The sequence below is a fragment of the Rhagoletis pomonella genome, unplaced genomic scaffold, assembly GCF_013731165.1.
Source record: "Rhagoletis pomonella isolate Grant_MI unplaced genomic scaffold, Rhpom_1.0 Rhpom_scaffold_00013, whole genome shotgun sequence".
NCBI lineage: Eukaryota > Metazoa > Arthropoda > Insecta > Diptera > Tephritidae > Rhagoletis > Rhagoletis pomonella.
In genome coordinates, this window is record NW_023458567.1 from 7459831 (window position 1) to 7487425 (window position 27595).

The 27595-nt window shown below is 34.9% G+C and overlaps 4 protein-coding genes across 7 annotated transcripts; 2 read left to right on the forward strand and 2 right to left on the reverse strand.

Annotated features, from left to right (window-relative positions):
• The first annotated feature begins 4079 nt into the window (after positions 1–4079).
• On the forward strand, positions 4080–7473 carry LOC118748699. 4 transcript variants are annotated; one of them, XM_036483322.1, is made up of 6 exons: positions 4080–4241; positions 6202–6272; positions 6333–6401; positions 6503–6684; positions 6762–6892; positions 6964–7097. In XM_036483322.1, exons 1-6 carry the CDS (start codon positions 4213–4215, stop codon positions 6998–7000), a joined length of 519 nt encoding a protein of 172 aa, XP_036339215.1. In that variant the 5' UTR covers positions 4080–4212; the 3' UTR covers positions 7001–7097. The 4 variants fall into 4 exon arrangements, with proteins under 4 accessions (XP_036339215.1, XP_036339214.1, XP_036339212.1 ...); XM_036483321.1 differs by having other exon boundaries at positions 4081–4245; positions 6762–6909; positions 6964–7473; XM_036483319.1 differs by having other exon boundaries at positions 4081–4241; positions 6762–6909; positions 6964–7473.
• A 5079-nt stretch (positions 7474–12552) lies between these two features.
• Positions 12553–13885, forward strand: LOC118748700 (kinetochore protein Nuf2-like). Its single transcript, XM_036483323.1, has 4 exons — positions 12553–12665; positions 12734–13188; positions 13270–13557; positions 13631–13885. Exons 1-4 carry the CDS (start codon positions 12553–12555, stop codon positions 13786–13788), a joined length of 1014 nt encoding a protein of 337 aa, XP_036339216.1. The 3' UTR covers positions 13789–13885.
• Positions 13886–14240: 355 nt separating this feature from the next.
• On the reverse strand, positions 14241–20378 carry LOC118748701 (structural maintenance of chromosomes protein 6). The gene is made up of 17 exons (XM_036483324.1): positions 19971–20378; positions 19670–19898; positions 19217–19490; positions 18991–19117; positions 18629–18706; positions 18395–18567; positions 18115–18315; positions 17824–18017; positions 17422–17747; positions 17033–17349; positions 16753–16969; positions 16497–16667; positions 15799–15903; positions 15375–15710; positions 15068–15295; positions 14871–15001; positions 14241–14760 (listed from the first exon to the last, which is right to left on the reverse strand). The coding sequence occupies exons 1-17, from the start codon at positions 20193–20195 to the stop codon at positions 14736–14738; spliced, it is 3357 nt and encodes a 1118-aa protein (XP_036339217.1). The 5' UTR covers positions 20196–20378; the 3' UTR covers positions 14241–14735.
• A 1398-nt stretch (positions 20379–21776) lies between these two features.
• Positions 21777–26371, reverse strand: LOC118748702 (putative ATP-dependent RNA helicase DHX57). Its single transcript, XM_036483325.1, has 8 exons — positions 26165–26371; positions 25312–26093; positions 24702–25255; positions 23908–24634; positions 23562–23766; positions 22743–23499; positions 22485–22683; positions 21777–22421 (listed from the first exon to the last, which is right to left on the reverse strand). The coding sequence occupies exons 1-8, from the start codon at positions 26221–26223 to the stop codon at positions 21856–21858; spliced, it is 3849 nt and encodes a 1282-aa protein (XP_036339218.1). The 5' UTR covers positions 26224–26371; the 3' UTR covers positions 21777–21855.
• Between the last annotated feature and the right edge of the window lie 1224 nt (positions 26372–27595).

Sequence of the window (27595 nt, forward strand, 5' to 3'; positions counted from 1 at the left end):
ATTAAAATTATAATTACAAATTGTTTGTTTAATTATTTCGTGCTTTGTTGTCACTATTTTGCATAAAATTGAATTTCTGTTTTTTCTTGTATTTTTCGTTTGCTTTTGTACTTGATGTATTTGACATTTTTTCTTATTCTATTTATCCACTCAATTGCTTGGCTTGTACGTTTCGATAGACATATAGAAAAAATGATTCTGTTCCATTACAAAAATTCATACGCAAAGCACGTTAAATGTTGAAAAAAAATTATGGCGAAAACCACAATAAGAACACCAACAAAATAACGTAAATGAAATGAAAAATTTTATGCTAATTTTTTCGTCTTTATTATAAGTGAAAATAAAAAAAAAACTTTTTAGTTAATAAATATCTATTATTTAAAAACAAAACACACGAGGAAACTTGTTTAATTCAACAAAGGATAGAAATTGGAAACACAACTTTCATGTTTTTAGCAAAAATTTTTACCTTTAACACAACATACAGGTTGAGTTTAGGTAACCGATTATACCATACGGATTATTGTAAATTAGATTTTCAGCTAATAAACGTATTTATTTCGACATCATACTTCGAAAATTTTTTTGTAGTCAAAAGGCGAACGTTGTAAAAAGAAAGCTCTATTTCATACACCTCTGGTTAGCGCTTCGAATGAATATCGAGTAAGATTTCGAGTTTTCAAAGAACTGATAATAGGCAAGAAATTTTCGAATATTTAGCGTTTTAAAAATTTGAACATTTTGTGTAGGAAATATAAGTTTAATGAACTGTAAAAAAAAAATCAGGTTCTGCAATTCACTTCCGAGTGAATTTCAACCAAAGTCTATCTGAATTCTAGGAATTGCCTGAATATTAATACTTTTGTTGCTTTTGTAATTTTAGACCAGGACTTACGAATTTTGATGTTCGAATTTTTTTTTTTTTTTTCAGAAATTTCACTTGGGAGTTCTGACATTCGATTTACAATTTATCGAAATCTAATTTTGAAGTTCGAAATTAGTCACTTCACTTCCGAGTGAATTTCTGCTCCATTCAATTTGAATTCTAAGTGACTTTGGTTGGAATTCATTCGGAAGTGAATTGCAGTACCTGAATTCAGAAATTCCAAAATTTTCCAAACAAATTTCAATTCATATGCTCGAATTTTCGATGAAAATTATGGTGTTGGAAAATATTAAGTTATCAGTATTCGAATTCGTGTTTCAAAGTATCAACACTTTCGTTTCCAGGATTTGTTCATAGAAAAAATTCAGATTCCGATACTTGCATTCGAAAGCCACTCCGAAATTTTAAAATGAACTGTAGCCCGTTTCTGTAACTTTTCTCTACCGATTATTTCTCTACTGGTAGAGAAAATACGTCACTCTCACCTACTAATTAGCAGTAGAGAACAGGGCGGCGAATTCATATCTCAATTCGCCTTGGTAGAGAATTGTTACAGAAACGAGCTACTGATATGAAGTATTTTGAATTTTTAAGCGAAACATTTTTTTAGGAGTTTGAAATTCGAATTCGAAAATTTTCGATGTCGATTTTTTTAGAACTTTTTATCTTTTCTAATTTTTCATTTGAATCTGCATTTGTCTCGCGAATTTTGATTTTCGAATTTTTGGTGAAAAAAATGAGATAGAAAAGTATTCGAATAAAATTTCCCAAGTTCTATACATGAATAAATTTAGATCGCCATACTTGTCTTCGAAAATAACTTCAAAACTTAAAAATCCTCGTTGGACAATCAGAAACATATCGAGCCCTAACCGCCAAAAAAGATGTAAGCGACAATTTTTTTTTTTAAATTTTTTTTTGATGCAGAAATACATCTGGACCATTTCGTATCAAAAAGAAAATTTTGAAAAAATGTTCACAACTTTTTGGCGGCTAAGACTTGATATGAGCGAGAAAACACTGTAATTTATTTTTATAAGTTGAAATTTTGGAAGTTGATTAGGCCAAATTCAATTGGCGATCTTTTCACCTAAATCGAAAAGTTAATTTCAACCAAAGTTAATTTCGATTTATAATGGGGAAAAATACTTAATTCGAAGTTAGTTTTTCTCTCAAATTTCGGAATCTGAACTAGGCAGCTAAAATCAGTTAACCACATGATGTGAAAAATATTTTTTTCCAAAATTTAAATTCCTGTATGCTTAACTTCGAAATTTAATTAATTTTGAACTCAGCTAGCTGGGGTTTTGATTTTTTTTTTTGGTAACGATGCTAAGGGCCGTTTGCACCATGTCTAGTTAACGCTAACTGGAGGTACATCCTTCAGTTAAGCACGTTAACTGCTTTATCGATCACATGTTATATGATGGGGGTCGATAACGTCGATAAAGATGTTTAACTGGGAGTTAGAATTAACTAGACATGGTGCAAACGGCCCTAAGTGTAATTGTGTTTAAAACTATAAAAGTGTTGAATTCAGAGTTTGTTTAATTCTTCGAAACTGAGTTTCAAAAATACTGATACATATATGCATGTAAATTTTCGTACATCTATTTTCGAATTTTAAATTTGAAAAACAAAAAACACATGAACTTGCTACTCGAATTTTTTTATATTTGCATTATTTTTTATGAAAATTCGAGTTCCATAAATTTTGATCCAACTTCGAAATTTCAGAATTGCTTTAATTAAAAAAGTTCTAAACATCTTTCTTTTAAAAATGTTTACTTTGAGTTTTTGTAGTTACATTTTTCGAAGTTAAAAATTTCGAAAGTTTTTTGAAGTATATTTTGCAATTATTTTGATAATTTGCACACTTCAAGTAAACGCTTTCACATCAAACACCTTTAGCCTCAATCATAATGATGATCATCATCACCAACATGAACTTTAACTGGATATTTAAAAAAATAATAATTTCTCTCTTTTTACAGTTACAAGTAAAACTAATGACATAACCATACAAACAAAATAATTACATATGTATGTAATCTTTGAATCCATTTGATATTTGGTCATCCCTGTGCCGCTCATTGGAATTTCATAGTGAAAGTTTACAGCTGAATGAACAAATAATTTAAAAAAATATGTTAAAAATGTTTAATGAAAAATCAATAAGTTAGCAACAAAATTAAAATAAAAAATAGCTTCTTGTTGTTTTAAATTGATGTTTAAATTAGTAAAAATTTATGGTTCGAAATTTTCTTCAATAAAATCGAGTGCGAAGTGTTTGTTATTTGCAGTCTACATATACATACAGCGCGTTTCATAATTATACGACCGTATATACCCTTCAGGCAAACGGTGACAATTTGCCACATAGTGTAAGTTGACAGGAGAAAAGAGTGCCACTACGGTGACCACTCTTGGTGATGTAGTGGGTATCAGTTCAGCTTTTGTTTACTTTCAGCATTCGCTAGCTTGTACGAAAAAAGCCGAATGGATAGGAGAATTACGGCGGCGAAATAATTAAAACGCCGCCTTTATAATCACGCGGAGGGCATTAAAAATACCAGAGACGGAAAATAAACATTATTTTTTAAATTTTAACAAAAAAAATTAACAAGTTTTAATCGTCGTAAAACCGTTATAACTATACTCACGTATTTGTGTTCGTAGTAATAAATTAAAAATAATAATAATAATTAATATTTGATTAAGAAGAATATTTCAGTTAAGAATAATGATCATTCAGGAAAACTCAAAAGCTATAGCAGCGTGATTTCCGTTGTATCCTTTTTAGAGGTAGCGACACCCTAATAAGAAGAATAAGTTCCAAAATTTTCACGTCAAAATTTCAGTAAGTTGCGTCTGTATGGCCTTTTCAATTTCATAAATAATCATTGTTTTTAAGCGGAAAAATAAAACTCAATAATAATTATTATCTCTGAGCGAAAAAAATAAAAATCATAAAATAATCATTATTTGTGATCGAAAAAATAAAAATCAAATAATAATCATTTCCGTTGAGCGAAAAATATAAAAATCATAAAATAATGATTAAATGCTGATTTAAATTATTTTACTCATAATAATTACCGTCCCTGAATAATACACACTTTTCCGTACGTCTTTACTCTAGAAAACATGAGCCGGCCATCGAAAATTACAAGTTCGGCGTAATAAAACTTCTTGCTCGGCACATAGATGTGAAACAGCTGATTTACATGTGAAACGTTTATAGAAAAGAAAAATAAAAGCATTTTCGTGTGTGAAGTGATTCGCGTTTTTATTAAATTGTGGACATTAATAAATCAAATAAAATGCTGGGAAGTCGGCGAAACTTAAAAAGGTTGGTAAGCAATAAAAGAAAAGAATTTTTATCTAAACTTCAATATAAACCAACCAGCGAGGTAGTGAGTGTCCCGGTAGCATCTGAACCACGCGATTATGAGTCTCATTTGCAATCAAATGCAAATATAGTTTCTGGAAATGATCCTGCTAACAGTGTGCGTCCAATTTCTTTAAAAGAGCAGCTAAAAGATTGGGCTTTGAAACACAAGCCAAGTAGGGAGTGTTGCAATGATATACTTGCAATTCTTGCTAGACAAAATCTCGATGTCCCAAGGGATATTAGAAGCCTCATACCAAAAAAAAGCAAGTTGGTTATTAAGAGTGTACCTCCTGGGTTTTATTCTCATTTTGGCATAGAAAAACAATTAATGTCTTTTGGTGATTATGTTTCTCAATTCGAAGAAATCGTTTTCGACATAAATGTTGACGGAATACCTTTGTTTAGAAGCTCAAGGGTTCAACTCTGGCCAATTTTGATAAGAATTTTAAACTTTAAAGTCAATAACATTTTGCCAGTAGGTATTTACATTGGAAAACAAAAACCAAAAGATTTAGAAGTTTATTTGCTGGATTTTGTTCAAGAATATGATAATCTTTCGAAGACTGGTATTTGCGTTAGTAATAAAATAGTTAAGCTTAGATTGAGGGCGGTGATTTGCGATGCTCCGGCTACAGCTTTTATATGTGGCACAGTTGGACACACATCTTCCCACGGTTGTTCCAAGTGTACACAGGTAGCACGGAAAATCGATCAGGTTTTGACGTACACTACAAATTCAGACAAACTAATTACAGATGAAGATTTCACGGAGAGGCGACTGAAAAATCACTTCAGCAAAAAGTTTAGGTCAGAGGCTTCTCCCTTGGAAACTCTTAATATAAAAATGGTAAGCCAAATTGCTCTTGACACTATGCACCTTATTGATTTAGGGGTGGTAAGGAAATTTCTAATACGCTTGCTGAACAACAAAACCAGTTTGGAGTACAAAGCTCCTAAGGAAAATCTTAGTACCATTTCGACTAAATTAGTCTCCCTTAGAAAGTATATTCCACTAGAATTTTCCCGTCGACCGCGAGGTTTTGAAGACATTGTTCATTGGAAAGCAACGGAATATCGCCAATTTTTGCTTTATACAGGGATACTGGCATTAAAAGGAAGCATTCATGATGAACTCTACTATGAATTCCTCTTACTCCACTGCTCATGCAGACTTCTATCGTGTCCAAGATCCTACGAAGAAAATATATCGCTTTGTCAAAATATGCTAAGCCTATTTGTGGAAAACTTTCCAATAGTTTTCAAAGAAAATAGTGTGAGCTATAATGTACACAGTCTTTTACATCTTACCGAGTGTGTAAAGCAATTTGGTGTTTTGCAAAATTTTTCGGCCTATGGCTTCGAAAATTATCTTCAGATTTTAAAAGGCTACGTAAAAAAACCACAATGCGTACTCAAGCAAATTTACAATAACGTTAAACACGAAAACCGTCGCATTTCATCACAACAGGAAGGATTTGTAGAAGAGAAAAATCGTGTTAAAAAGTTTGTGACCTCAGAATATATTTTTAGTACCAAATTCCCTGATAACTATTGCTTTATCTTACCGGATATTCCCCTCACAATCAAAAGTTTTGATAAAGAGAACAACCTTGTAATCGGAAAGCGATTTCTAAATCAAACGCATTTTTTTTTAGTCAGCCTATAGATTCGTTAAAGCTTTTAGGAATATGTTTAGTCGATGAAAATATTAATGACTTAGAGGAGAGTTTTCCCACATCCAAAATTAAATGCAAATGTATAGGCTTACCATATCAGAACAAAATTTTGTTAGTTCCAATCCTACATGGCTGCTTTTAAACAAACACAACTAAATTAAACAATCGAAAACCAAATTGCATGCACACATATATAAGTTATATAAAACTCTAACTTACCTTTTCTATCAACATTTTTCAAGGGAAATCCCAAAAATGCAAAATCGAGCATTGAAGCACCTTAACTCAAAGGACGAACAGGTTCTACTCGAAGGTAAATATTTACTACATTTAAGATTTCCAGGTTTTACGTATTAACTTCATTTTATTATAGGTGAAAAACGATGTGAAAATTGTAAAAGGTTAGAGGACAAAATTGATCAAAAATTCCAAGAACTAGCAGGTAAATGCATATTTCGAAGCAGCTTAATACTCACATTGCCCAAAGTTCAAAGAAATATTTATTGTATCTTTATTAAAACTATTTCCGATCATTTTTTCCAGATAGAACGAATCATCAAAATACAATTATAATGGAAGCTTTGGCAGAACAAAATGTCCTAATTAATAGGCTTATTTTCCAAGATGAAGAAAACTTGAACGTGACATCCACTTTCCCAATAAAAAGCGATAATGAACTTAAAGAGCTAGACCAAAAAATTGATGATTCTAACATTAAAAACTATGTAAGTATTTGTAAAATTTTACAATAGTAATTTTTAAATTTATTTATATACTTTTGGTTTTATTTTTATTTTAATAGGTAAATATAGTTAAGAAAATTATTTGTAATAATTTGCAGAAAAACATTGACCTACTATTGGAGCCTGAATTTCTTTATGAATATAATATTGACGGTAGTCATGGAAAGAAACGATTGAAAGAGTATAAAATGTTTGAAGTTATGAAAGGTTTTCTAGAGTAAATTGTGGAAAGTAAATTTACTAATTTTTATTTTTTCTCAGATTGCGTTATTTCGATATATGGCGCAGAAGGTGCTGAAGAAAAAATACGAAAAGCGATTCATTTATCAAAGAAGCGGCAGTTAAAAAAGTTGCTTACGAATAAAAGAAATGCCACCAGCGATGATAATAAATAATGAGTATAAACTCTTTTAAAGTCCATTGACGAAATTCGATGAATTCTTAGTTTTAAAATGAAGTTTTGTATTATTTTTCACATATTTTTCTTTATATTAATGATTCAATGATTTTCTAAACAGGATACAAGAAAACTGAGTAAGTGTATGGTGTCTTTTAATATTAGCATTGTTTTTCAAACTAAATTTTATTTTTTTGTTAATTTTGCATTAAACATGGGCTAAGTTTTAACAGACACCGTATAAATCCAATTTTCGAACTTTGTACGAAATATATGAGAATTTTGTAGTTTCACCTAAACTGCAAACTTTTTAATAAGAATTTAATAAAAATCGAGTATGTAGTTTTATACCCCATTCAAATTTAGTATAATAATGTGCAAACTTTAAATGTCTTAAAGTACATACATATGTACATAAAGTATTCTGAGGTTTCTCTTTATATGGAAGAAAATGCGTGACACCGACAGCATAAAAATTATCAAAAATCAACACGAACTTTAAGACATTTAAAGTTTGCACAATATTATACTAAAATTGAATGGGCTATAAAACTGCACACTCGATTTTTTGAAATTCTTATTAAAAAGTTTGTGGTTTAGGTGAAACTCCAAATTTCTCATAAATTTCGTATAAAGTTCAAAAATTGGATTTATACAGTGTTTGTTAAACCTTAAGCCATATTTTAATACAATATGGATTAACAAAAAAATATTTAATATGAAAAGCATTGCAAATAGTAAAACTAATCATCGTATATCAGTTTTGTGACTAAGGGTATATTAATATGTTAACTTCGTTATTAAATTGATTATTTTTTGCTTAAAATATGTAACAAAATAGTAGTAGTCGACATATGACCACTTTTGAATATTATTCTTTTGCGTGTTTAATGCTCGTTAATTTTTTATAAGTGAATAGCACATTAAATAACAGGACCCATATATGTACATATGTACATAAATCGAAATGTAAAAAATGTATATATATTTCGAAAATAACTGAATTTCTTTCATTTCTATGAATAAATAACGTAAAAAAATTTTAAGAAATCATCAATTCTAAGAAGGGCAGGGAGGTATTCGTGATAGGTTCTTTTAAACAAGTCACGAAATGGGTAAACGGGGTTTGCCAGGGGACAGGTTTTCTCAGGTCGTCACAGTTCTGCCACCGGAGTCTCTATGCGGTGGCAATCGGTCACTGCCAATGACAACTCCGTGTTAAAGTTGCCGGTCGTTTTCATATAATTGAACCGGAACTGTGATCGGTATCTTCTCTTTCAGACAGGTATGTGATATATCCAGTGCCGGTGCTTTTGCCTGCAGGGTAACTCCAAGTTTTAAACTTTGTAAAAAAAAAATAAAAAATTTAAAAATGTTCATCAAAAATTCACTTTTTTGTTCAGAATTTTTAGAAAATTTTTGGGTAGTCAATTTTTGAATACTGCAAATTTTTTCTCAAAATTGTAATTAAAAAGTGTGAAATTTTAATGAAACTTTGTGATTGTTTTTTTTAACCGACTTCGAAGGGGAGACTATTAATTCGTCGGAATATTTTTTGTATTTTACCGCATAGCTTCAGAGATGGTGCCATACTAATTTAGTTTAGATCCGATCATTGGATTATGAAATTAACGGTACTCTTCAATTTTTATATGACAACTGAAATCGGTTTGGTTCTTTGCTTAAAAATTGCTCGTAATTTTTGTAGAAAGTTCGAAGCTTGGATTTATATACAGCCTTATCGCCAACTCCATGTGAACGAATAGTTCAGCCAAAACAAAAACGTATTGGGAAAAAAGGTTTTTCGATTTCAATTTTTGGGAATATTTGTACACGTGAAATTCGCAATAAAGCCGATGGGTTTTTATGTAAAAAAAATTTTAAGAAACTAATTGAAATTATATAATAAAAAAAAAAAATAAATAGTCAAAACTAGTCAATATGTGGGGGTCGTATAATTATGAGAAGCAGAGGATACATATGCACATGTGTATATATATTTTTTTAATTTTTAGGGTATTTCAAATTATTTATAAAAAAAATATATTAGGTATACTTCTGTTAGGAATTTTAGTTCTTAATTTTAAACTCATACGAAAATGCAGCAGCTAAATATGTACTACGAATTTGCAAAGTACGTAAAGAATTTAGTTTTTGAACACTTTTTTATTTTTATTTTATTTAAAAGAAAAGTTAAAAATTTTATTTCAAATTAAAATTATAGTTAATAATTTGAGCTTAGCGCTTCGATACAATACACTGTATGAAAGAGCCTGCCCTACCTTTTTAAAACTTTTGACTGGCATTTTTATCTGAAAGAAAGCTTTTGAATTTAAAATAAATATTCAATAAAAATATGCGATTAAGTAAAAACAACGTATTTGAGGTTATATACTACAGCTAGCCAACGAAAGGCGTTCGAAAATTTTTATACCCGAGCGCACTTGTGCACAAGGGTATTATAACTTTATTCACATAACGGTTGTTTGTAACAGGCAAAACGAATCGAGATAGATATAGACAAATGTATACATAAATGATCAGAATGAAAAGAGAAATCGATTAAGCGGTGACTGTCTGTCCGTCCGTCCGTCCGTCTGTGCACACGATAACTCGAGTAAAAATTGAGATATCTTAACGAAACTTGGTACGTGAACTTCTTTTGGGCGTGGGACAGATGGTATTGAAAATGGGCGAAATCGGATAATAACCACGCCTACCTCCCATATAACGGTAATTTTAAGAAATACGAAAACTGCGATATTTTAGTAACTACTGAAGATAATTCACTCAAAATTGATATTTGCAATGAGTTTTAGACGAAAAATAAGAATATTACAAAATTTTGGCAAATGGGCGTAGCCACGCCCACTTATGGTTACATGTGTATATCTTGGTAACCGCTACACCAATTTCTTCCAAACTTGGCACAGTTGTTGGTCCTGATACAGCATACCAACTGGCCGAAAATTTCTAAAATCGGACAATAATCACGCCCACATCCCATATAACGGTAATTTCGAGAAATACAAAATCTTCGATAAATCAGTAAATATTGAAGCTAATTTATTCAAAATTGATGATTGCAACAATTCTTTACCAAGAAATACGTTTATGACAAAATTTTGGAAAATGGGCGTAGCACCGCCCACTTGTGATCACATATATGTATCTCGCTAACCGTTCTAGCAATTTGTACCAAGCTCGGTATGGTTATTGTGCTTGCCACATAAAAGCAAACCGTTGAAAATTGTTGAAATCGGACTAAAATTGAGGCCGCTTTTCATATAACGGTAAATTTCAGATATGCTTGAAACTGCAATATTTCGAAATTTAAGGACGCTAATTTACTTAAAATGTATACACCCCGGCTTATCATGTAGCGGTAGCTTTCGGAAAGGTGGAAAACATATATTTAATACTTGCGCCGGGTATTTAATGTTCGGCTCCGCCCGAACTTAGACTTTCTTACTTGTTTAATTCTAGTCTTTTGAGAATAGGGTTGCCATATGTGCTTAAATTGATGAAGTTCTTAAAAATTTAGATCAAAGTACACATAAGGTACGTTAATCGAGAGTTATTTAAGAACAAGAACTTAATAAAAAATTGAAATTTTATGAAATATTTTGTACTAATTTTTGGTGGCCGAAAGCAAAATATACGATTGCAAGTAAACATATATTTTTTCCACACATTGTTATCGTTCAGAGATCTAGTACTATTCGAACATTTTTGTTTTTCTTTTTAATTTTGAACTAAATTTTGTATACGTTTTTTATCTCTTACGTTTGAAATATTGCTATATAAGATTTTCCTTTGACCTTAAAAAACCATTTATATTTACTAAAAATATTTTCTTTTTAATGTTTGCTGTAATTAAAAAAACAAAAAATAAAGTTTAATTTAAGAAAAGTAAATTTTAACGTTTTATTTTTCCTGTAATATACATATGTACATGCATACGAATATATACATTTTAAAATATTGTTATTTACTGTCTATATTCAATATCTAAACATATTATAGTTCCCTGCCATTTGTAAACAAATATAAAAAAACAGCATGTAATAAAAATATGCAGTTACAATGAGGAAATCAATAGACAAGTGCGTGAAACTGGCTCGACAACAAAATAAAATAAAGAAAAAACAAAAAATTTAAATACAACGTAAAAGAGGAAGTATTAGTTACAAAATAAGCAAAATTATGAATATTAAGAAACGTAAAGTTTATTACAAGTAAAACCTAAAACTAAAATAATTTAATAAAATAAAAAATATACAACTAAATCCTAGTATTTGAAAATGCAGACAATTACGAGTATATACATACTACGTCGGAATTTTTAGAATGACATTCTATAAAATATCGTTCATAAAATTTTGTTGCATGGATAAGTGCATTTAAAGCGACTTGCAGTAATTTTACTCCCACAACAAATTAAATGAAATAGCGTAAAGGTTAATAGTTGTAATATTCACTGGTTCTCTTACGTATTATTTTTTGTTGTTATTAAATTAACAAAAAAATGCTACAATTTGTCCTAAACAAAAAAACGTTCACATTATTATTGAACAAATAAATTTAATAAAAACACACAATTAAAATTTAAGTGAGATGTAAAAAATTGAGTACATATTTAAAACAAACAACTTTTCTGAAATTATGTTTTTTATTATTTTTGCTTTCAGTAAGTGCGCCAATTATGTGAAGGGCTTTAATTATTATACATAACTGCACACATACATTCACATAAATATGTACTATATACAGTAATTAAAATATAGTATAAAAAACATGAAAAAATAACATTTGCTTTTTTTTTTGTTTGGCTTTCATGCTTAAAAAATAACAGTAAGTGCGAAAAAATCCTGTTTTTAATACCACGAAGAATTAATTAAAAAATTTATTAGTTTTAATTTCAGAGTATCATTAAACATTTTTCCTTTAGAATTCCGCTATACCTTGTAACGGTTATTCCAGACCAACGACTGTGTATAGCCGCGACCTTCTAATCGAGGTTTTCAGTACTACTTTACGTACATACATATAAGAGGTAAAAATTCTGAACCTCAGGTGGCATGTACCCGTTTTGGTAGACCTGCAAAAGAGGTTTCTTTAATGTTGTCGCTTACTTTGATCATAATTTGAGCTGAAACTGCCTACAGGTCCCCTAAATTCACCATGTTTCACATTCCGAAACATGAGTCCAGTTTTTGAAATGGCATTTGATGTCGAAAGGAAAGGACTTTTTTGTTCAGCTAAATAAACAAAGCTTATAAATAACCGTCATCGCAATCATGGAAAGGCCAGGCAACTGACTGCTTGTTGCCAAAGCAACAGCAAGAAAATTGAATTAACAAGCAATCAGAAATAAACTATTTCAACACGCCATATATTTTATTGCTACAATTTAAAAATTTATCTATTACTATCAATTCAGTGGTTGGAAAATGCCACGTCTCAAGCCAACGACAAAAATCGATGTCATTGGTAATTTGGATTTGAGTCCAGAGAAGGCTGTTGGCGACTATATCGAATCAAAGCAACAGAATGCATATTTTGTGTGAGTACTATCTCTTCTAATTGTTTGCCCAATGCGTTTAATATTCTAACATATTAACCAACTAAAAGCAAACCGCCAAATTGGGATTCAGCAGGCGATTCCATTGAGTTGCTCTACATACACAATGAGCGCGAACATTCGGTCATGTTGCGTCTGCAGGATGAAATGCTGGAGAATTCTAAGAGCCAAGCAGCCAACAATGCCAGTCGCATACGCAAACTCTACAAGATACAAGCAAATTTGCGTAAACGCTTTATAGAAGTGAATAGTTTTATTAAAGATTGCGATGATAAGAAACGCGTTGCGGAGAAGAAAGTGGCCGAGGAGACAGCATTGCATGCGGAGCTGGCAGAAAATATACAAAAGTTTAAGCGCGCTATAGCGGAGCTAAATGAGTTTCGCGAAGTGCTCAAGGCCACTGTGGACGAGTTGGAGCCGTATGAGACTGTTATACAGGAAGTAGTGGAGAAGTCAGAGATATTTGATTCGGTGAAAGATTGCATGGATCGTTGTGATGCATTGAGTGCGTACTGCTTACCTGTTTCTCTATGTGGATAATAGGTATTTTTCTTTTTATTACTTAAATTTTTTGCTTTAACTGCAGTGTTGGCACAAGTAGAGATATCGCGCTTGGAGCAGGAGAAATTTCTTGAAATCGAAGAGATGCGCAAACGAATGGTAAAGGTGACCAATGAGGCAGCGCTTACCGTACTGGGTTTGAAGAACGATTTGGCTGAGCTGGAGCGTTCATATAATACAGCGCGTAGCGAATGCCTGCACTGGGAGCGTATTTTGGCGAACGCCAAAGATTGTGTGGCAGCGAATGAGCTGAATAAGGATCGGGCATTGGATGGCATACGCGATATTTATCGGATGTTACGACGCCGACAAGGTGAGTGCTGAAATGATGGTAAGATTCGAATTTGTTAAGATTATTTTATTTAAATTTGTATTTCCATTTTTAGGTCGTGATCCGGTTTACCAACGCCACGAAGTTGAAAAAGAGTTGGATTTCATCAAAGACGAGATCGAGCTGCTGAAGGAAGTGGTAAAAGAATGCAATAAGACAGTTGCTGCCAGCGCTAAACGAGGATTTGTCGAGAAGGTCGAAGGAAAATGCTAATCGTTTAAACTTTATATGAAAACATAAAAATTAGAGATTCCAAAAATACTAACACCTCAATTCATCAAAAATAAATACTTCATATAAGGCTCTTTAAATCTACTTTATTCTATGAATAAGGCCATAAACTAAAAACATATCCTATGGAAAAAAATAAAAATTTCATAAAAATATTTAAAATTTTATTAGGTACGACATCGACTTCAACTATAATAAGCAGAAAATTTATTTTCCAGTCACATGTCACTTATTGAAAGTAATATCTTTTATTATGTCTAAATCATATAAACGTTAACATTAAACGATTTAACAAAACGTATGAAAATTTATAAACACACTTCAATGTTAATACATGTTTTTCTTTAGAAAACTATACCCATTGATGTATATTAGGGTGGTCCTTGAAATACCAACATTTAAATTTTGTATAGAGCACAGCATTCTTTTGTTCTACGTACAAAATAAAGCCATCTACTAATCTTTTAAAATTGAAAAATTTAAATTTTTATTAAATTGTAAAAATTTTGACTCTGACCAGCTGTAACTCAGGGTACTGAAACTTGCTCATATAAATTCATAAATTCGCTGAGTTATAGCAGGTCAAAGTCAAAATTTTTATATTTTTTTCTTAATTTTGAAAATTTCGACGATGTCTTTGTGCGTATATATTTTAAGGACCACCGTAATGCATATATGCCATACATAAATGTTTACAGTAATGTGCATAATGACACGTATACATTCATATAAAACTTATATATAAATAAAACGAAAAAAAATTCACGTGTAGTTAATCGATCATTAGTTTTCGATACTAAATTAAATGATACTGGGTACTGCTAGCACAAACGAATAGATAGAAAGGAAATTATTGAAAAAAAAGGGGCGCTGCCTGAGCGCAAACGTATACTTGTTCGAAGGATGGAATGGGTTCAGTGTAGTTGCTGTTAGTTACGAATCGGCTCTGCCAAACTGTGGATAAAAATATACTCAAATTTAGTATAGCATAAAGGACTTTGTTGCAACAACAACAAGCTTTTATAACTAAAAATATATTATTTTTTAATTAACCAAACACTTACCGATGTATTCTTATGAAATCAGTGGCTTCAATCGACATGTCTTGCGGTGTTAGAAATACAAATTGCCGATTTGCGCGCTTTTGTCCTTCATTTTTCAGCAAAAGGGTCATATATTCGCGGTTGACCTCATCCTTTGAAAGGAAAAAATAAAATTAAAAAACCCAAATAAAAAAAAATTAAGGTTTAGTAAAACATACCGCAAAAACATCATATTCGTCCAGAAAGAAGAACGGATGATCAACGCAAGCCCACAGCGAGATAAGGAAAGCCACTGTTGTGTATGAACGCTCGCCACCGGAAAGTGCACGCGTGTTGGTTACAGCATCTTCGATGTGATTATCACGTGGCACCACAGAAATTTCCATTGTTTGCTCCTTGTGATTGACCTCAATGGAGCCGGTAAAGCGACGTTTACTCAGCACATTCTGTAGGAGGTGAGAATAACAGAAAAAAAATTGTGAAGGTATAAAAAATAAACTGCCGCGACAAGAAGCAACTACTCACATTGAATGTATACTGCAACATTGTCACCATATGACCCTTGAAACTTTTAACAAAGTACATACGCTTCGATTGTGATTGGCGCAGTTGCTCAGCAACCAACTTAAATGTCTTCAACGTGCTCCGATCAACGGTTAATGTACGCTTCGAACGCTTAATTTCCTCCTCGAGCTTCTTGGGATCCTCTTTGATCGGTGCACCTTGCCTTAATTTAACTTCACTTATTTTAATATCATCGAGTATATCATCGGGTGCACGTTCAGTATCTATACGTTCACCACGCTTGTTCGCGACTTTCAATTGATTGTCTAATTCCTTTTGTTTGCGTTTTTTATTTGCCTGCAAAAAATATTTTTTTTTTGTGTTTTCAAAGAAAGGTTTTCGATAGAAATTCAGTAACTTTCTAAGGCATTTGTTTCGAACTCACCTCTTCGGTTTGTACGCATTCATCGATGCGCCGCTTTTTATCTTCAAACTTTTGGTAATTGGTCGATAAGTTGCGCAAGCGCATTTGTAATTCATTAGATTCGTTCTGTAATTTTAAAGTGAGGAAATTAAGTTAGACGAGAAATAGAAGGGTGAAGCATGTGATTCCAAACCTAAGGGCCATTAACTTATCTATTTTAGGTAATGATTTAACGGTTGACATTCCAGCAGTATTAGAGGAAATGGGCGGTAGGATCAGTAAAACTTTAATGTGTCAAATTCCGTTAGACAGAAGTGCAGAATTCAATGCCGTAAACGTTGCTGAAACCCCAGTGAAGTTTACAACGATTTGGAAAACTGTTCACGGTTTTTGACCAAAACGCATAATGCCCGTGTACGGCGTGTTGAAGTCTTTTTCTATTGGAACTTTCCCTTCCCGATCAACAGTAGATCTTCTAAAATTTGTGAAGCCGTTCTTCTTGCCATTGAACCGAACCGAAACCCCGGTTGAAAGCAACAGAAAAAAAATAAGGTTCGATGACCAAATCCAAAGCGCAAGAACGGTTCGAGCTCTAGAACCAAACCGACCAAATTTTTCCTCCGTTTCACGTCCGTGCTAAGAATGTCTCACATTAACAAGACACAAACAAAGAAGATTCTCCATTTTTCCCCCAACAAACATTACTTTAATTTGCCTACCTCTTTTTCGCGTATTTTCGCCTGTATCTCATTCAGTTTGTCCATATGCTTCCGCAGCTCAATTTCAACGTTTTGTTTCTCATTCTCAGCTAGAGTGCACTCCCTTTTTTTCTGTTCCAATGTTTGCAAATATTTCTGCAGTTTCTCTTCATTTTCAGCAAGCTCTTTTTGCTTTGATAAAAAAAAATGCAAACAAATTATAAAACTATGTTTTTGAAACATTCGCATATGCGCCACAAAACTGCCGCCTGCTTACCAAAACACAGGATTCATTTGTGTCGGGATATTCATAATTTTCCAAATCGGCAATGCGTTGCTCCAACTGTGTGACCTCCACTGTATGCTTCTGCATTAGTGCCAGTTTCTCTTTGAGCTGTTGTATTGAGTTACGCAAATCGCGTTCTGATTCTGCAAATGAATCTTGGAATCCCAGCCGCTCATTTTCGATTCTACGATACTCTTGTTCAAGTTGCCTTAAAAAATATTGATATTAAAGAACTTGTTAAAAAAAAAAAACTATGAAGATTTTTACACACCTGATACATTCGTCCACATTTACTTGTATGAAACGTGCAGGTCGGATCTTAAACGAGTACATACGAAACCTTGGATCGGGATAATACTCTAAAGCCGGCTCTGTTGCTACAATAATTTTACGCAAATTATGCGGCACCTGCTCCTGTTGCATGGTAAAATTCTCTGCAACATGTTTGGTGTCCGTCAACAGAATTGTCTCAATACTCAGCTGATCGATTAAACAATTCATAACCACTGGGTCCCGACACTTGATGACATCGTAAAGTAAATATGTGCCTGGCGGTGGACGTACACGACCGGAACGCACATCGTGCACCTGGCGATTGAAGGAATAAATAAGACAAATAAGTAGCAATATAGATACGTTTCTAAATATCTGCTACCATACCTTATTTGAAAATTTAGCCGTTACAATTGTCACTTGCATATTCGGTAAACGTTGTCTTATAATCGAATTTAATAACACACGATCGGCTGTATTGTTCACTATGAATGCACGCAGCAAACCGCCAATTTGATTCTCAACCACATCACGATATTTCTGTTCCGGCACATCCAGATAACTGCCGATGGGACCACGCGGGCGATCGCTGAACTTACGTGCGCGGCAATGGCGCTCTATTTCATCCAAAAGTGCTTGCATCTCTTGTCCATAAATCGAATAGCGATTCTTTTTGTTCGCTTGTAAATTTGCAATATCGCGCTTAAGCTTATCTGTCGAAAGCGAGAAATAAAATGGCAATAAAAGTTAAAAATAAGTTTTGTTAGAAATATGTGCGCCACCACTCACCAATTCTGCGACCGCAATTGTCCATTTGGAGTTTAAAATTTCTACATTCTTCCTCCTTTTGCGATTTGTTCTCTACAAAAATTTCATGCTCCCGCTTAGCTGATATACTCATTGCCTTATTTTCGCGATGTGTTTTGCGTAAAGTCTCCAGTTCAGCTTCATTGCGACGCCGCAGTTCTTCAACACCCATTGATCTATTGTAATAATTTTAAAAAAGCAGAAGACATTTTTGTTTAATGAGAGTGAACAACTTTTTCGAACCGGATTGTAAATAAAAATACGCGTACTAACTTTGAACGCTGTGCGATATTTTGCTGCAAATCAACTATTATCGATTCCAAATGCGAAACACGCTTTTTATAATTCTCGACGTCATATTTCAAGCTATGACAATTGTTTGCCTTTTCTTTCAATCTCGCATTGATGCTTTGGCATTTTTCATTTTTTTCACTGTATTCTGCCCGGTTAAGATGGATTATTTCCATACAGCGGCTAAAATGGCAACATAAAAAATATAATAAAAGAATGTTGCAGTTACTGAATAAAAGGGTAGGAAAATATGCAATCTCACTCTATCTCAGTTTTGCGTTCATTTTCAATTTCATTTTTGCGCAGAGATTGCTCTTCCAATTTCTCACGTTCGCTTAGAGCCTCTACAAGCGCTTCTTCCACTTTGTTAATTTCCTGCTCCAAGTGGCTTACCAATGACCACTCGTATTCAGAACGTTTCTGATTTATTTCATGCTGTAATTATTGGAAACATTTGTTTTTGCTGTTCTCAAATATTAATTAGTGTTTAACATACTTTAAGTTGTGCAAATGATAACAATTTACGATGTTCCGACTCTAGTTCTGCGATCCTTTGTTGATCCTGCTCTAATTTCTGTAAAAAAATTAAATAAAACAGTAAGTTTTTAGCTTAACAAGTAATTTTTATGCAACAAATACAACCGACTTCAATGCTCATATAAAAATTTGGGAGTACCGTAAATTTCTTCATGGCATAATGATCGGAACTAAACCAAATTAATATCGGACCAGGAATAATCGAAAACGGTTTACGTGGTCCAAAGTTATCCGGTGACATACATTAACAAAATATTCCGATGAATTGATAACGTTCCTTCTTTATTGAAGTCGGTTAAAAATAAAAATATACACGCAAACCTTTTCTATATGTTTCAAACGTTGTTTGTGATCCTGATATTCATAATAGCACTTGTACAGCTGATCCTGTATTGAATCGAGCTGTGTGGCCTTTAAAAATAGCTGATAATTTTTCTTTGGTTCCATGCTATAAATATGTAGAAAATTAGTTTTCCATATACATACGTACATAATTATGTACTACAGAGCCCATTTCATTAATTTTAGTTCCACCCATCTTACTTACTCCTTCAAAAATTCACGCGCACTATCTTGATTCATTACAAATGCCGGGTTATCAACTTGTATATTGTGTATTTCTATGATCCGCTTCAATTCGTCAAATTTATCTGATACAACGCGTCCATGTGCATTCTTAATTTTGTAATTACTCGCTGTTTGTGTGATGTTACGCACAATTGTTATTTCATCGCCATACTCTTCAGGTCTAAAAGCCTCAGGACCCTCATTGGAGATGGTGATTTCGACGCGCGCTGTACTTTGACCGTTTCTTATTAAACCTGAGAAAACATTTTAAAAATATTAAAAGGGGAATTGGCACTTCAAAATTACTGCACAGTTGCAAATAGTTGCCAGAAGCTGTGCAGTTTCTGCGAGGAACATGTCCTTTCATGTTTAAATGGAGGTTATGTATCTTTTAGCACTTTTAAAATACAAATATATTTATGTATTCACTCACTGTGTAATGCCGTCGAGCGATTAGTGGCTCGTGCACGTCCACCCATTCCGACAACAAGTGCAGCGAGTATAGCGCTTTTGCCGCAACCATTGCGTCCAACCATAAAATTGACGCGCGGATGCATTTCGATGCGATAATGGGCATGACACATAAAATTTACCAAAACTACCTTATTGATCTTGCCACAACGAAACGTATCTAGCGCTATTTGCGAACTTGAAGCGTTTGACTATAAATTTGATAGAGATACGTAAGAATTTGAATTCCACAGCGAGGAAAAGGTAAAGCGTTTTCAACTCACTTGTCGTACTTCAATCCGCTTCTGCCTCTTTGCTTGGCTACATGTTGGTATGTTATCCTGTGCCACTGCGTTATTTGCTAGGGGATCAGCAGCAAGCTCATTTATTTTGAGTTGTTTCGCACTTGTGTGATTTCCCTGCGTAGCTGCTGTGCTAATGTTGGTACAAACAGTCGAAGCATCGCTGTTCTCTTTGGAACGCCGCTTGCGGCAGAGACTCAAACTCATCGTCCGTGTTTTCTTAAGCACTTTTTCCACTATATCCACCGGTTTAAATTATTTATTTATTTACTAAATGTGCAGAAAATTGCTTAGCAATGGAATTCCGCAAAATGCTACCCCCTTTGGCGCAAACAAAAATTTTCAAGCGTTGCCAAGTTGACAGCTGTAACATGTTAGAGATGTAATAATGAAAAAACCAAAACAATTTGAATTATCGAGTTTAAGAGCGAAATACACCACACAAGCGAGGAAATATCCCATTACTTCACATGGTGAAACCAAAGAACGTAAATGTATAAGAAGAGACAACATGTTATAATTGTAGCGAGTGTGAACATCAGGAGCGCGCCTTCTCTTTTGCCCAACTACGTTTTTAGACTGGATGAGTATAGTGTACTTTATCGGTCCTGATTACTTCAAGCTATTTGTGTATATATTTTTCATTACAATATAAACATTTTGGGTTTAATCCTTTTAACAAAAAGAAAAAAAGTCTAAAAATATGCAACCTTATGGCGACTTCCGTATCTTGCCATAAGATGAATGGGTTTCAGAAACCCACGTAACTGGCCGTCTCCACAGGATAAAGTTTACATCTCTCTCATTGTAATTCAAGAGCAATATATATCAGAGCTTATCTTGCTATCTATTGCCGATGATTTGATAGTTTGACAGTTACATTTACATTTGCATGAAAACTTTGTGGCGGCAACATTATTGAAGCCATCTTAGAAATGCCTATATCAAGATATAAAAAGCCCACACATATGTTGCCACTGATATAATGTAAATCTAGCAACCAAGATGACAGTTGGACTGCAATAAATTGTATCCTGTGGAGACGACCAGTAAGGCCATCAAAATAAGTGCAGTGGCATGTTGTGCTGCAGCCGTAGTGTATATTTTTAGGCGCAGTGCTATAAAAAGGAAACGCATGCCATAGGTTGAAAATTTACAGGGTACACCTGATGATACATTTTTTTCATTCCGTTATTCGAAAAAAATTTGTTTGATGATGGATGCGTTTCCGAACGTTCTTTTTTGCAGTTATTCGAACATTTTTTTTTGATGATGCATTTCCGAACGTTTTTTTTTGTAGCTTGCATTAATCAGGTTTTAAAATTTCAAATTAAATGGAGTTTTGAGTACAAAGTTTAGTAGCCCATTAAATTTTAGTATAATTTACAAGGTCTATTTAGGGGAAAAATAAGTTCCATCGAGAAATATACATCTAACAAATGTACGAAAATAAAACTCACTTCTGATAAAATATTGCGTTTTAGTACATCAGGTTTGCTATTAGATTGTATGACATTACATTGTTAATTTCCATGCTAAAAGATACTAGGTCTGTTCAGTACGTTGTGGAAATGGTCTGGAATTTGCAGTTGGAATAGCATTTGCTGTCATGAAAACCGTGAGCATTTGGTTGTTGTGAATTTACAAGTACAACGAATATGCAATGCAAGCGAATATGCACAAGATCCTGAACAGCCCTACTATATTTAGTATTAAAGGAAATAACTAAGTGGTTTACAAAACCTTACAAAATTTTCCGGCAGGTTCTGCAATTCACTTCCGTATCACGTTTTTTGATGATTTTGTTTAGAACTCACTTACACACATACATACAGATTATCTAATACATTCACACATTTTCTTCTACTTAATTATTATTTGTTATTAGATGTACAATCGTTTTAATTATCTTCAATCCATTTTCATGATTTAACAAATTTAGACAAGGATCACTGATTTTCTCCTCAAGCAGCTTAAGTAACTCCAAACGCAAACACTGTATCATCTCAGCTGTTTCATGCGTGTGCGCTTTCAAAATGATCCAACCCTCTTCGAGCAGGAACAGGAAGTCGCCGCTATGTAATTCAATTTTGAAATCACTGCCCGCGAACAGCACCAACGGCACCAGTGGCAGCATAGAGCATTCACGTATGAATATGCGTGAGGTTTTTACTTTCTCCTGGTAGATGAGGAAAGGTGATTGAAAAGTGCCAACAACCGAATTCACCGAAGATGGATGTATGGCGACAAAACCATCTTGTCGTGTCTTGAAGCGCAAATCCTTCGCTGAATTCATTTTGGCCATTGCACCGCCAACAGTCGAAACGTAACTGCGTTCCGGTGTCAGCACCTTTACGATGTTGGGATAGAGCGCAGCGTAGAGTAGAGATATTAGCAGGCGATTATTGTCGCCATTTACATTCAAATCTGCACCTGCATGTGTGCAAAGAATTAAGGGTTAGAACGTAGATATGCGTAAAGTTAAAACTTATTTACCAGTCAATTCGAGAATGTTGTCGGTGGCGTTCTTGCGTTTTCTCGGTATATTCATAGGCACGAAACCAATCGAAACAAGGAGTTCCAAAAATTGGTATTTGACCTCCGAAATTGTATCCAATGTTTTCAAAGAGAGAAAGTGCTCATCGGCATAGTTCCGGCTGGCGTAAAAGTTGCGCCGCGACACTTCTAGCCATTTCTGAAAGGTAAAATTGAAATTAATCTTTCTTAATAAACAAAACTGATCTCTGTGTTCACCTTATAGGCTAACAACATGGTCAAATGATCGCTATTACAAATGGCGAATTCCCTTTTCCGCTTCTCCGCTTCCGCACGCTTATTGAAAGGGCTCACAAACGGCGATTTATGACTCAAGCATGCGGCTATGGTGAGTACACTATCCAAACATTGGAAGATCGCGCCATACAACATAAGCTTGCCAATGCGCACATCTACCGGCAGCGCTGCCAGATGGTGGCCCAGCGACGTTAAATTCTGCGCTTCATCTAAAGCGCCGACATCTTGCAATCTACGCACAGCGGATAGTATATTTTCCTCGGTGGGTGGCTCGAGCGTGCGACCCAACACCTCAAGTGTATTCTTTTCGCTGAAGCAGGGCAGCGTTTTGATGCGCAGCACCAGCTGTTCCAGGGGTACGCGATGTATTTCCGGCACTGGTTGTGCTAGGAAATTGTGCCAGAAACGGTGGCCACTGAAGAGATGTATACAAACACCGGGCATGACACGACCTGCACGACCCTTGCGTTGTAATGCATTAGCGCGCGATACCCACACCAATTCCAGCGATTCCATATTACGATTGGCGTCGAAACGCTTTTCCTTCATCAAACCATAATCAACAACAAATACACAATCGTCAATGGTGAGTGAGGTTTCAGCAATATTGGTGCTAAGCACTATTTTTCGCTTGCCTTTAGGTGCGGGACGAAAGATAGCCGATTGCTCTTCGCTGGAGAGAGATGAATGGAGTGGTATGACGATATATGTGCCGCTTCTAGAATGAGAAAATGGAAATTAGTATTTCAGTTGAAACTTTTTATGAGGTATCAAAATTACCTATTCCCAAATAGCGCGCTATCAGCGAGCGCTTCATGTACTGTCTGAATTTCTTGTAGACCGGGTAGAAACACCAATATCGTGCCTTCCTTAGGCCAATTATGTTCCCCTTCTACAATGTATTTCAGCACAGACTCCACCAATTCGGGATTGATTTTCATTGGCTCCATGAGGTAGATACTCTTACACGTTTTCTTTGAATAATCTGAATAAAAGAAAGAGATTTTTGAGTTTTTTTTTAAGTTCAAGGCAATTAAATAAATAATTAAACTTTGTATTTGTTTTTTCTTTCTTAATATAATTTAAAAAACTGGCCAAAATTTTCCCTTTAACGACTCCAACTCACCACTGTATCGTCCGTACATTTGCGCCAGAGTAAGCTTATCATCTTTGATGCTCTTTGCCGGTACTGCCCCCTCGGCTTTCACGTCTGAATATTCCAACTCTCGCATTAGTTCTTCCTCTTCTTTTTTCGTGATCTTTCGACAATAATGTGAATCACATTCCATTACATAGTCACACACCTCCAGTATATCCTCGAGGAACAATTGTTCTACATGGAATGTACGCCCGGGTATGTCCAGCACAGGCGCACCACCAAAGTACTCCGAGAACAATTTCGCATTTAATGTAGCAGACATTAGTATCACTTTGAGATCAGGCCGTTCTTTCAGCAGATCCTTTAGTATCATTAGCAAAAAATCGGACTCCTCACTGCGCTCATGCACTTCGTCGACTATGACATGCGACACGCTGCTTAGCAGCGGATCAGCGGTGAGTCTTCGCAGCAATATACCAGTGGTGCAGAAGGTTAGACGCGTGGTTGATGAAATTTTGTTCTCTAGTCGTATTTGATAGCCCACGGTTTGACCGACACGTTCTGTGCGTTCATCGGCGACACGTTCGGCAACACCAATTGCTGAGAGGCGTCTTGGTTGCGTGCATACCACTTCGACGTGTGGCATTTTGTTCGAGGCGGTGAGTCTGGAAGCCTGGAATAACCAGTTATCTAGGATGAATTGAGGCACTTGTGTGGATTTGCCGCAACCAGTTTCGCCGGAGATAACAATAACCTGGAATTATAAACAAAAATTAATATTAAAGTCCAATGGTTTCGCATTTAAAAAACTCCAAACTTACTTGCGAAGTTTCTATTAGCCCCAAAATTTCCAGCATTTTTTCAAATGCAGGCAAACTGCGGCGCCCAGTCATCATTTTGCGATAACGCTCATCTTCCTGTCGCTGCAAAAAGCGTCGCATCAGCACGCGATCTTCATTCTCCGTCTGCTTAGCTGATCGTTGCTGCTCAGTGTGGGAAGTTTGACCGCGTTCATAATGTTTAGGAAGCACTACAGGCATGCCACCATTCGCGTCAGTTTCACTACTATCACTGGTGGCGAAAAGCGATTTCGCGTCCGAAGGAAATGGATAGTCGTCACCAATTGGTAATTGTACATAAGCCTCCTCGTTTAGTAGTGCCTCACTTATGCTATATACACAGCCCATGCCATCAGCGCAAATGTTGCGTGCCTCACGATATAAGCGACGCGCCACAAGTAAAAGTAAATCGCGCGGCAAGTCGTGGCAGGTTGTTTTGAGGTAGATAAATGGCGCTTCATATGGATAATTTGTATCGGGTGGGAAGCGTATTTCTAGGAAGAACCAGTTGTCCTCTTCATTCTCATCTTGGAAACCTATAAAGATTAGATAAGCTGATTAATAAAAAGGGTATAAGAATACGATTTTTTACCTTCTTTCTTTTTACGCTGCGCCTCTTCTTCATCCACTACCGGCGCTACGTGTGCAAATCGGCATTTGCCGCCGAATTTACATGTGCCATCGCGATCGAAGTTACGGCAACGCGCTTTTCCATTTACAGTTGATTTCACCTTCTGCTTGGCGGTTTTCTCTGGCACTCCGGTGCGCTTACGTCTCTCCGACGGGCTGTGTATCAACAGGTGGTCTACTTTGAATTTTAGACTCCAAACTGTATTTTTCTCTTTCTCCTCAAAAACTTCATCATAAATAGATTCCAGCGCTGATTTCTCATCATTTCGCATCTCCAGCAGTTCGCCTTTATTAATGTCATTATTTAACAACACACTATACGACTCATTCAGCTTTGTCTCTGGTATACGCATGTATTTGCGATAAAGCAACAACAATGCGGCATCCGTATCACCACCACAATGGTCGTACGCCTCGACACAATGTAAGGGAGCGAACCCATAATTCTCCAGCTTTAGCAAAGCGAAACGCCTTAATCGGTCTTCGGGTGTCTCCGTTTTTTCGCTATTGGCTGAATAGTTGGTAATGCTTTGCACAACCAACGTGCCTCGGTCTTCCCAATATGCCTTCTTCATGTGACCACCGCGATCATTATAAAACGAAGCATCATTGAGACGAAAATCTGGTCCATGTATTGCACGCAGTGTTTCCATTGTCATTTTTTGTGAAGCCTCTGAGAGACGCAACTCCTGCAGTTCAGTCTTGATCTCAACTTTGGCGGGAGCTGTTTGGACAGGAGCATTCCTTATATATATATGGAGAAAACACAGTTGAGAATGTGAAAAATATGCGTAATGCCATAAGAATGCACTCACGTCGTTCTAGGATCGGAAAGCGGGCGTAGATACCAGGTGTCGTCATGTTCAGGTTCCATTATGGTGATGGCCAATTGAGATTAAATTTAGGACACTTTGTTTCGTTTGCTGGTGAAATAACAAAAATGATAAATAAATTGGAATTTTGAGAAAAAGGAAAACATATGTGCCCTAAACGTGTCAGCAGTGAACAGCTGGCTCAACTGCTGCTGACCACGAGCGTTGCCGTATGCGCGTTTAATTTAATAAACGAACGGAAAAGGAAGCAAGAGACCGGAAGTATTAAAAAAAAACAGTTTAAATTAAATAAATTCCATAAGGGAATTTATTTCTGGTTGAAAAAGGCTAAATAGGTGGTTTAATATTAATCACCGACGTGTCCAAAGCTTGTTATAAAGTAGAGTTTGAAGCGTGAATTCCACGATAATTTGCACTGACCGGCATATATCGATTATCCCATGCAACCATGCACTTGTTTACATCTGCTAACGGTTAGCTTATGGGGGCCCTACACGGTCAAATTGTCTCGATAAATTTGCGTCTATGGGCTAGTGAGATTTTTTACGGATGTGTCACATGCACAGCGGGGTTTATGCAATTCAACATATGCGAGCGAGAAGAAAGAATTGACACAATCTTATTTGAAAATTTGTTGAAAAAAATTTCTATAAGATAACCGAATGCTAAGAAAATAAAAGGAGAAAGTGGATTTTATCAACACACATGTTGACTGGTTAAACAATTTTTTGATTTCTTACAGTTATGTTCGCCCTAAACCATGTTGTCACACATGTTGGATCGTGTAGACCCCGCTTATGAGTTTAGTAGCTGTTTAACTAAAACCAAAGATCTGTTCGATGAATGCACTAAAAGTGTAGAACAGTGCAGTGCAGAAGAACATCTCATATTAAGCCCCAGAGAACACATACGTTCAGGGCAAGAAAAAGGCTCATAGAACGCTTTTTCCTGCCCTAGAGTATTCTAGTGCCTTCATCGAACAGACCTCAAAGTAGTTTTGATTTTCATCAAAATCGATGGTCCATTACAGGACGATCAAAGGTGTGATTTGTTCAAGATGTTGGTTTTTTTTTATAAAAATCATTCGTCCGAATTCTTTTCTTGAGTTAATTTTTATATCTTTTTACAATTTGTATCTGATTATATGACAACGCAATATATGCAATGAAAAATGCACTAATTATGACTTTTTTCTAGTGATAAAACTTCAACATAAACGAAAAATTATAGTTTAAAGGGTTTTTTGACACCTGTAAATCAAACCATAAAATTACACCGACACTTAATTTGATCAAACACTTTGACAGTGTAAAGGCCCCTATTACAAGTCAGCTTTCAAGGACAAAAACTTCGCGTTCCCGCCTTGCAATTAAACAATTTTTTGCCTTGGGAAAATAACTCTTGGGCAACGTT

Excerpts from the sequence above, each read along its gene's own strand:
- LOC118748701 (XM_036483324.1), bottom strand. The coding sequence starts at position 20,195 with ATGAGTTTGAGTCTCTGCCGCAAGCGGCGTTCCAAAGAGAACAGCGAT. Across the intron at positions 16,970-17,032 it reads AATGTGGACGAATGTATCAG|GCAACTTGAACAAGAGTATC; the intron begins GTGTGTAAAAAT and ends ATATTTTTTAAG. Across the intron at positions 16,668-16,752 it reads CAAATGAATCCTGTGTTTTG|CAAAAAGAGCTTGCTGAAAA; the intron begins GTAAGCAGGCGG and ends TTTTTATCAAAG.
- LOC118748702 (XM_036483325.1), bottom strand. The coding sequence starts at position 26,223 with ATGGAACCTGAACATGACGACACCTGGTATCTACGCCCGCTTTCCGAT. Across the intron at positions 23,767-23,907 it reads AATGTACGGACGATACAGTG|ATTATTCAAAGAAAACGTGT; the intron begins GTGAGTTGGAGT and ends TCTTTTATTCAG. Across the intron at positions 22,684-22,742 it reads CCATGTTGTTAGCCTATAAG|AAATGGCTAGAAGTGTCGCG; the intron begins GTGAACACAGAG and ends TTTACCTTTCAG.
- LOC118748699 (XM_036483319.1), top strand. The coding sequence starts at position 4,213 with ATGCTGGGAAGTCGGCGAAACTTAAAAAG. Across the intron at positions 6,273-6,332 it reads CGAACAGGTTCTACTCGAAG|GTGAAAAACGATGTGAAAAT; the intron begins GTAAATATTTAC and ends ATTTTATTATAG. Across the intron at positions 6,910-6,963 it reads AATGTTTGAAGTTATGAAAG|ATTGCGTTATTTCGATATAT; the intron begins GTTTTCTAGAGT and ends ATTTTTTCTCAG.
- LOC118748700 (XM_036483323.1), top strand. The coding sequence starts at position 12,553 with ATGCCACGTCTCAAGCCAACGACAAAAATCGATGTCATTGGTAATTTG. Across the intron at positions 13,189-13,269 it reads GGATCGTTGTGATGCATTGA|TGTTGGCACAAGTAGAGATA; the intron begins GTGCGTACTGCT and ends CTTTAACTGCAG. Across the intron at positions 13,558-13,630 it reads GATGTTACGACGCCGACAAG|GTCGTGATCCGGTTTACCAA; the intron begins GTGAGTGCTGAA and ends TTCCATTTTTAG.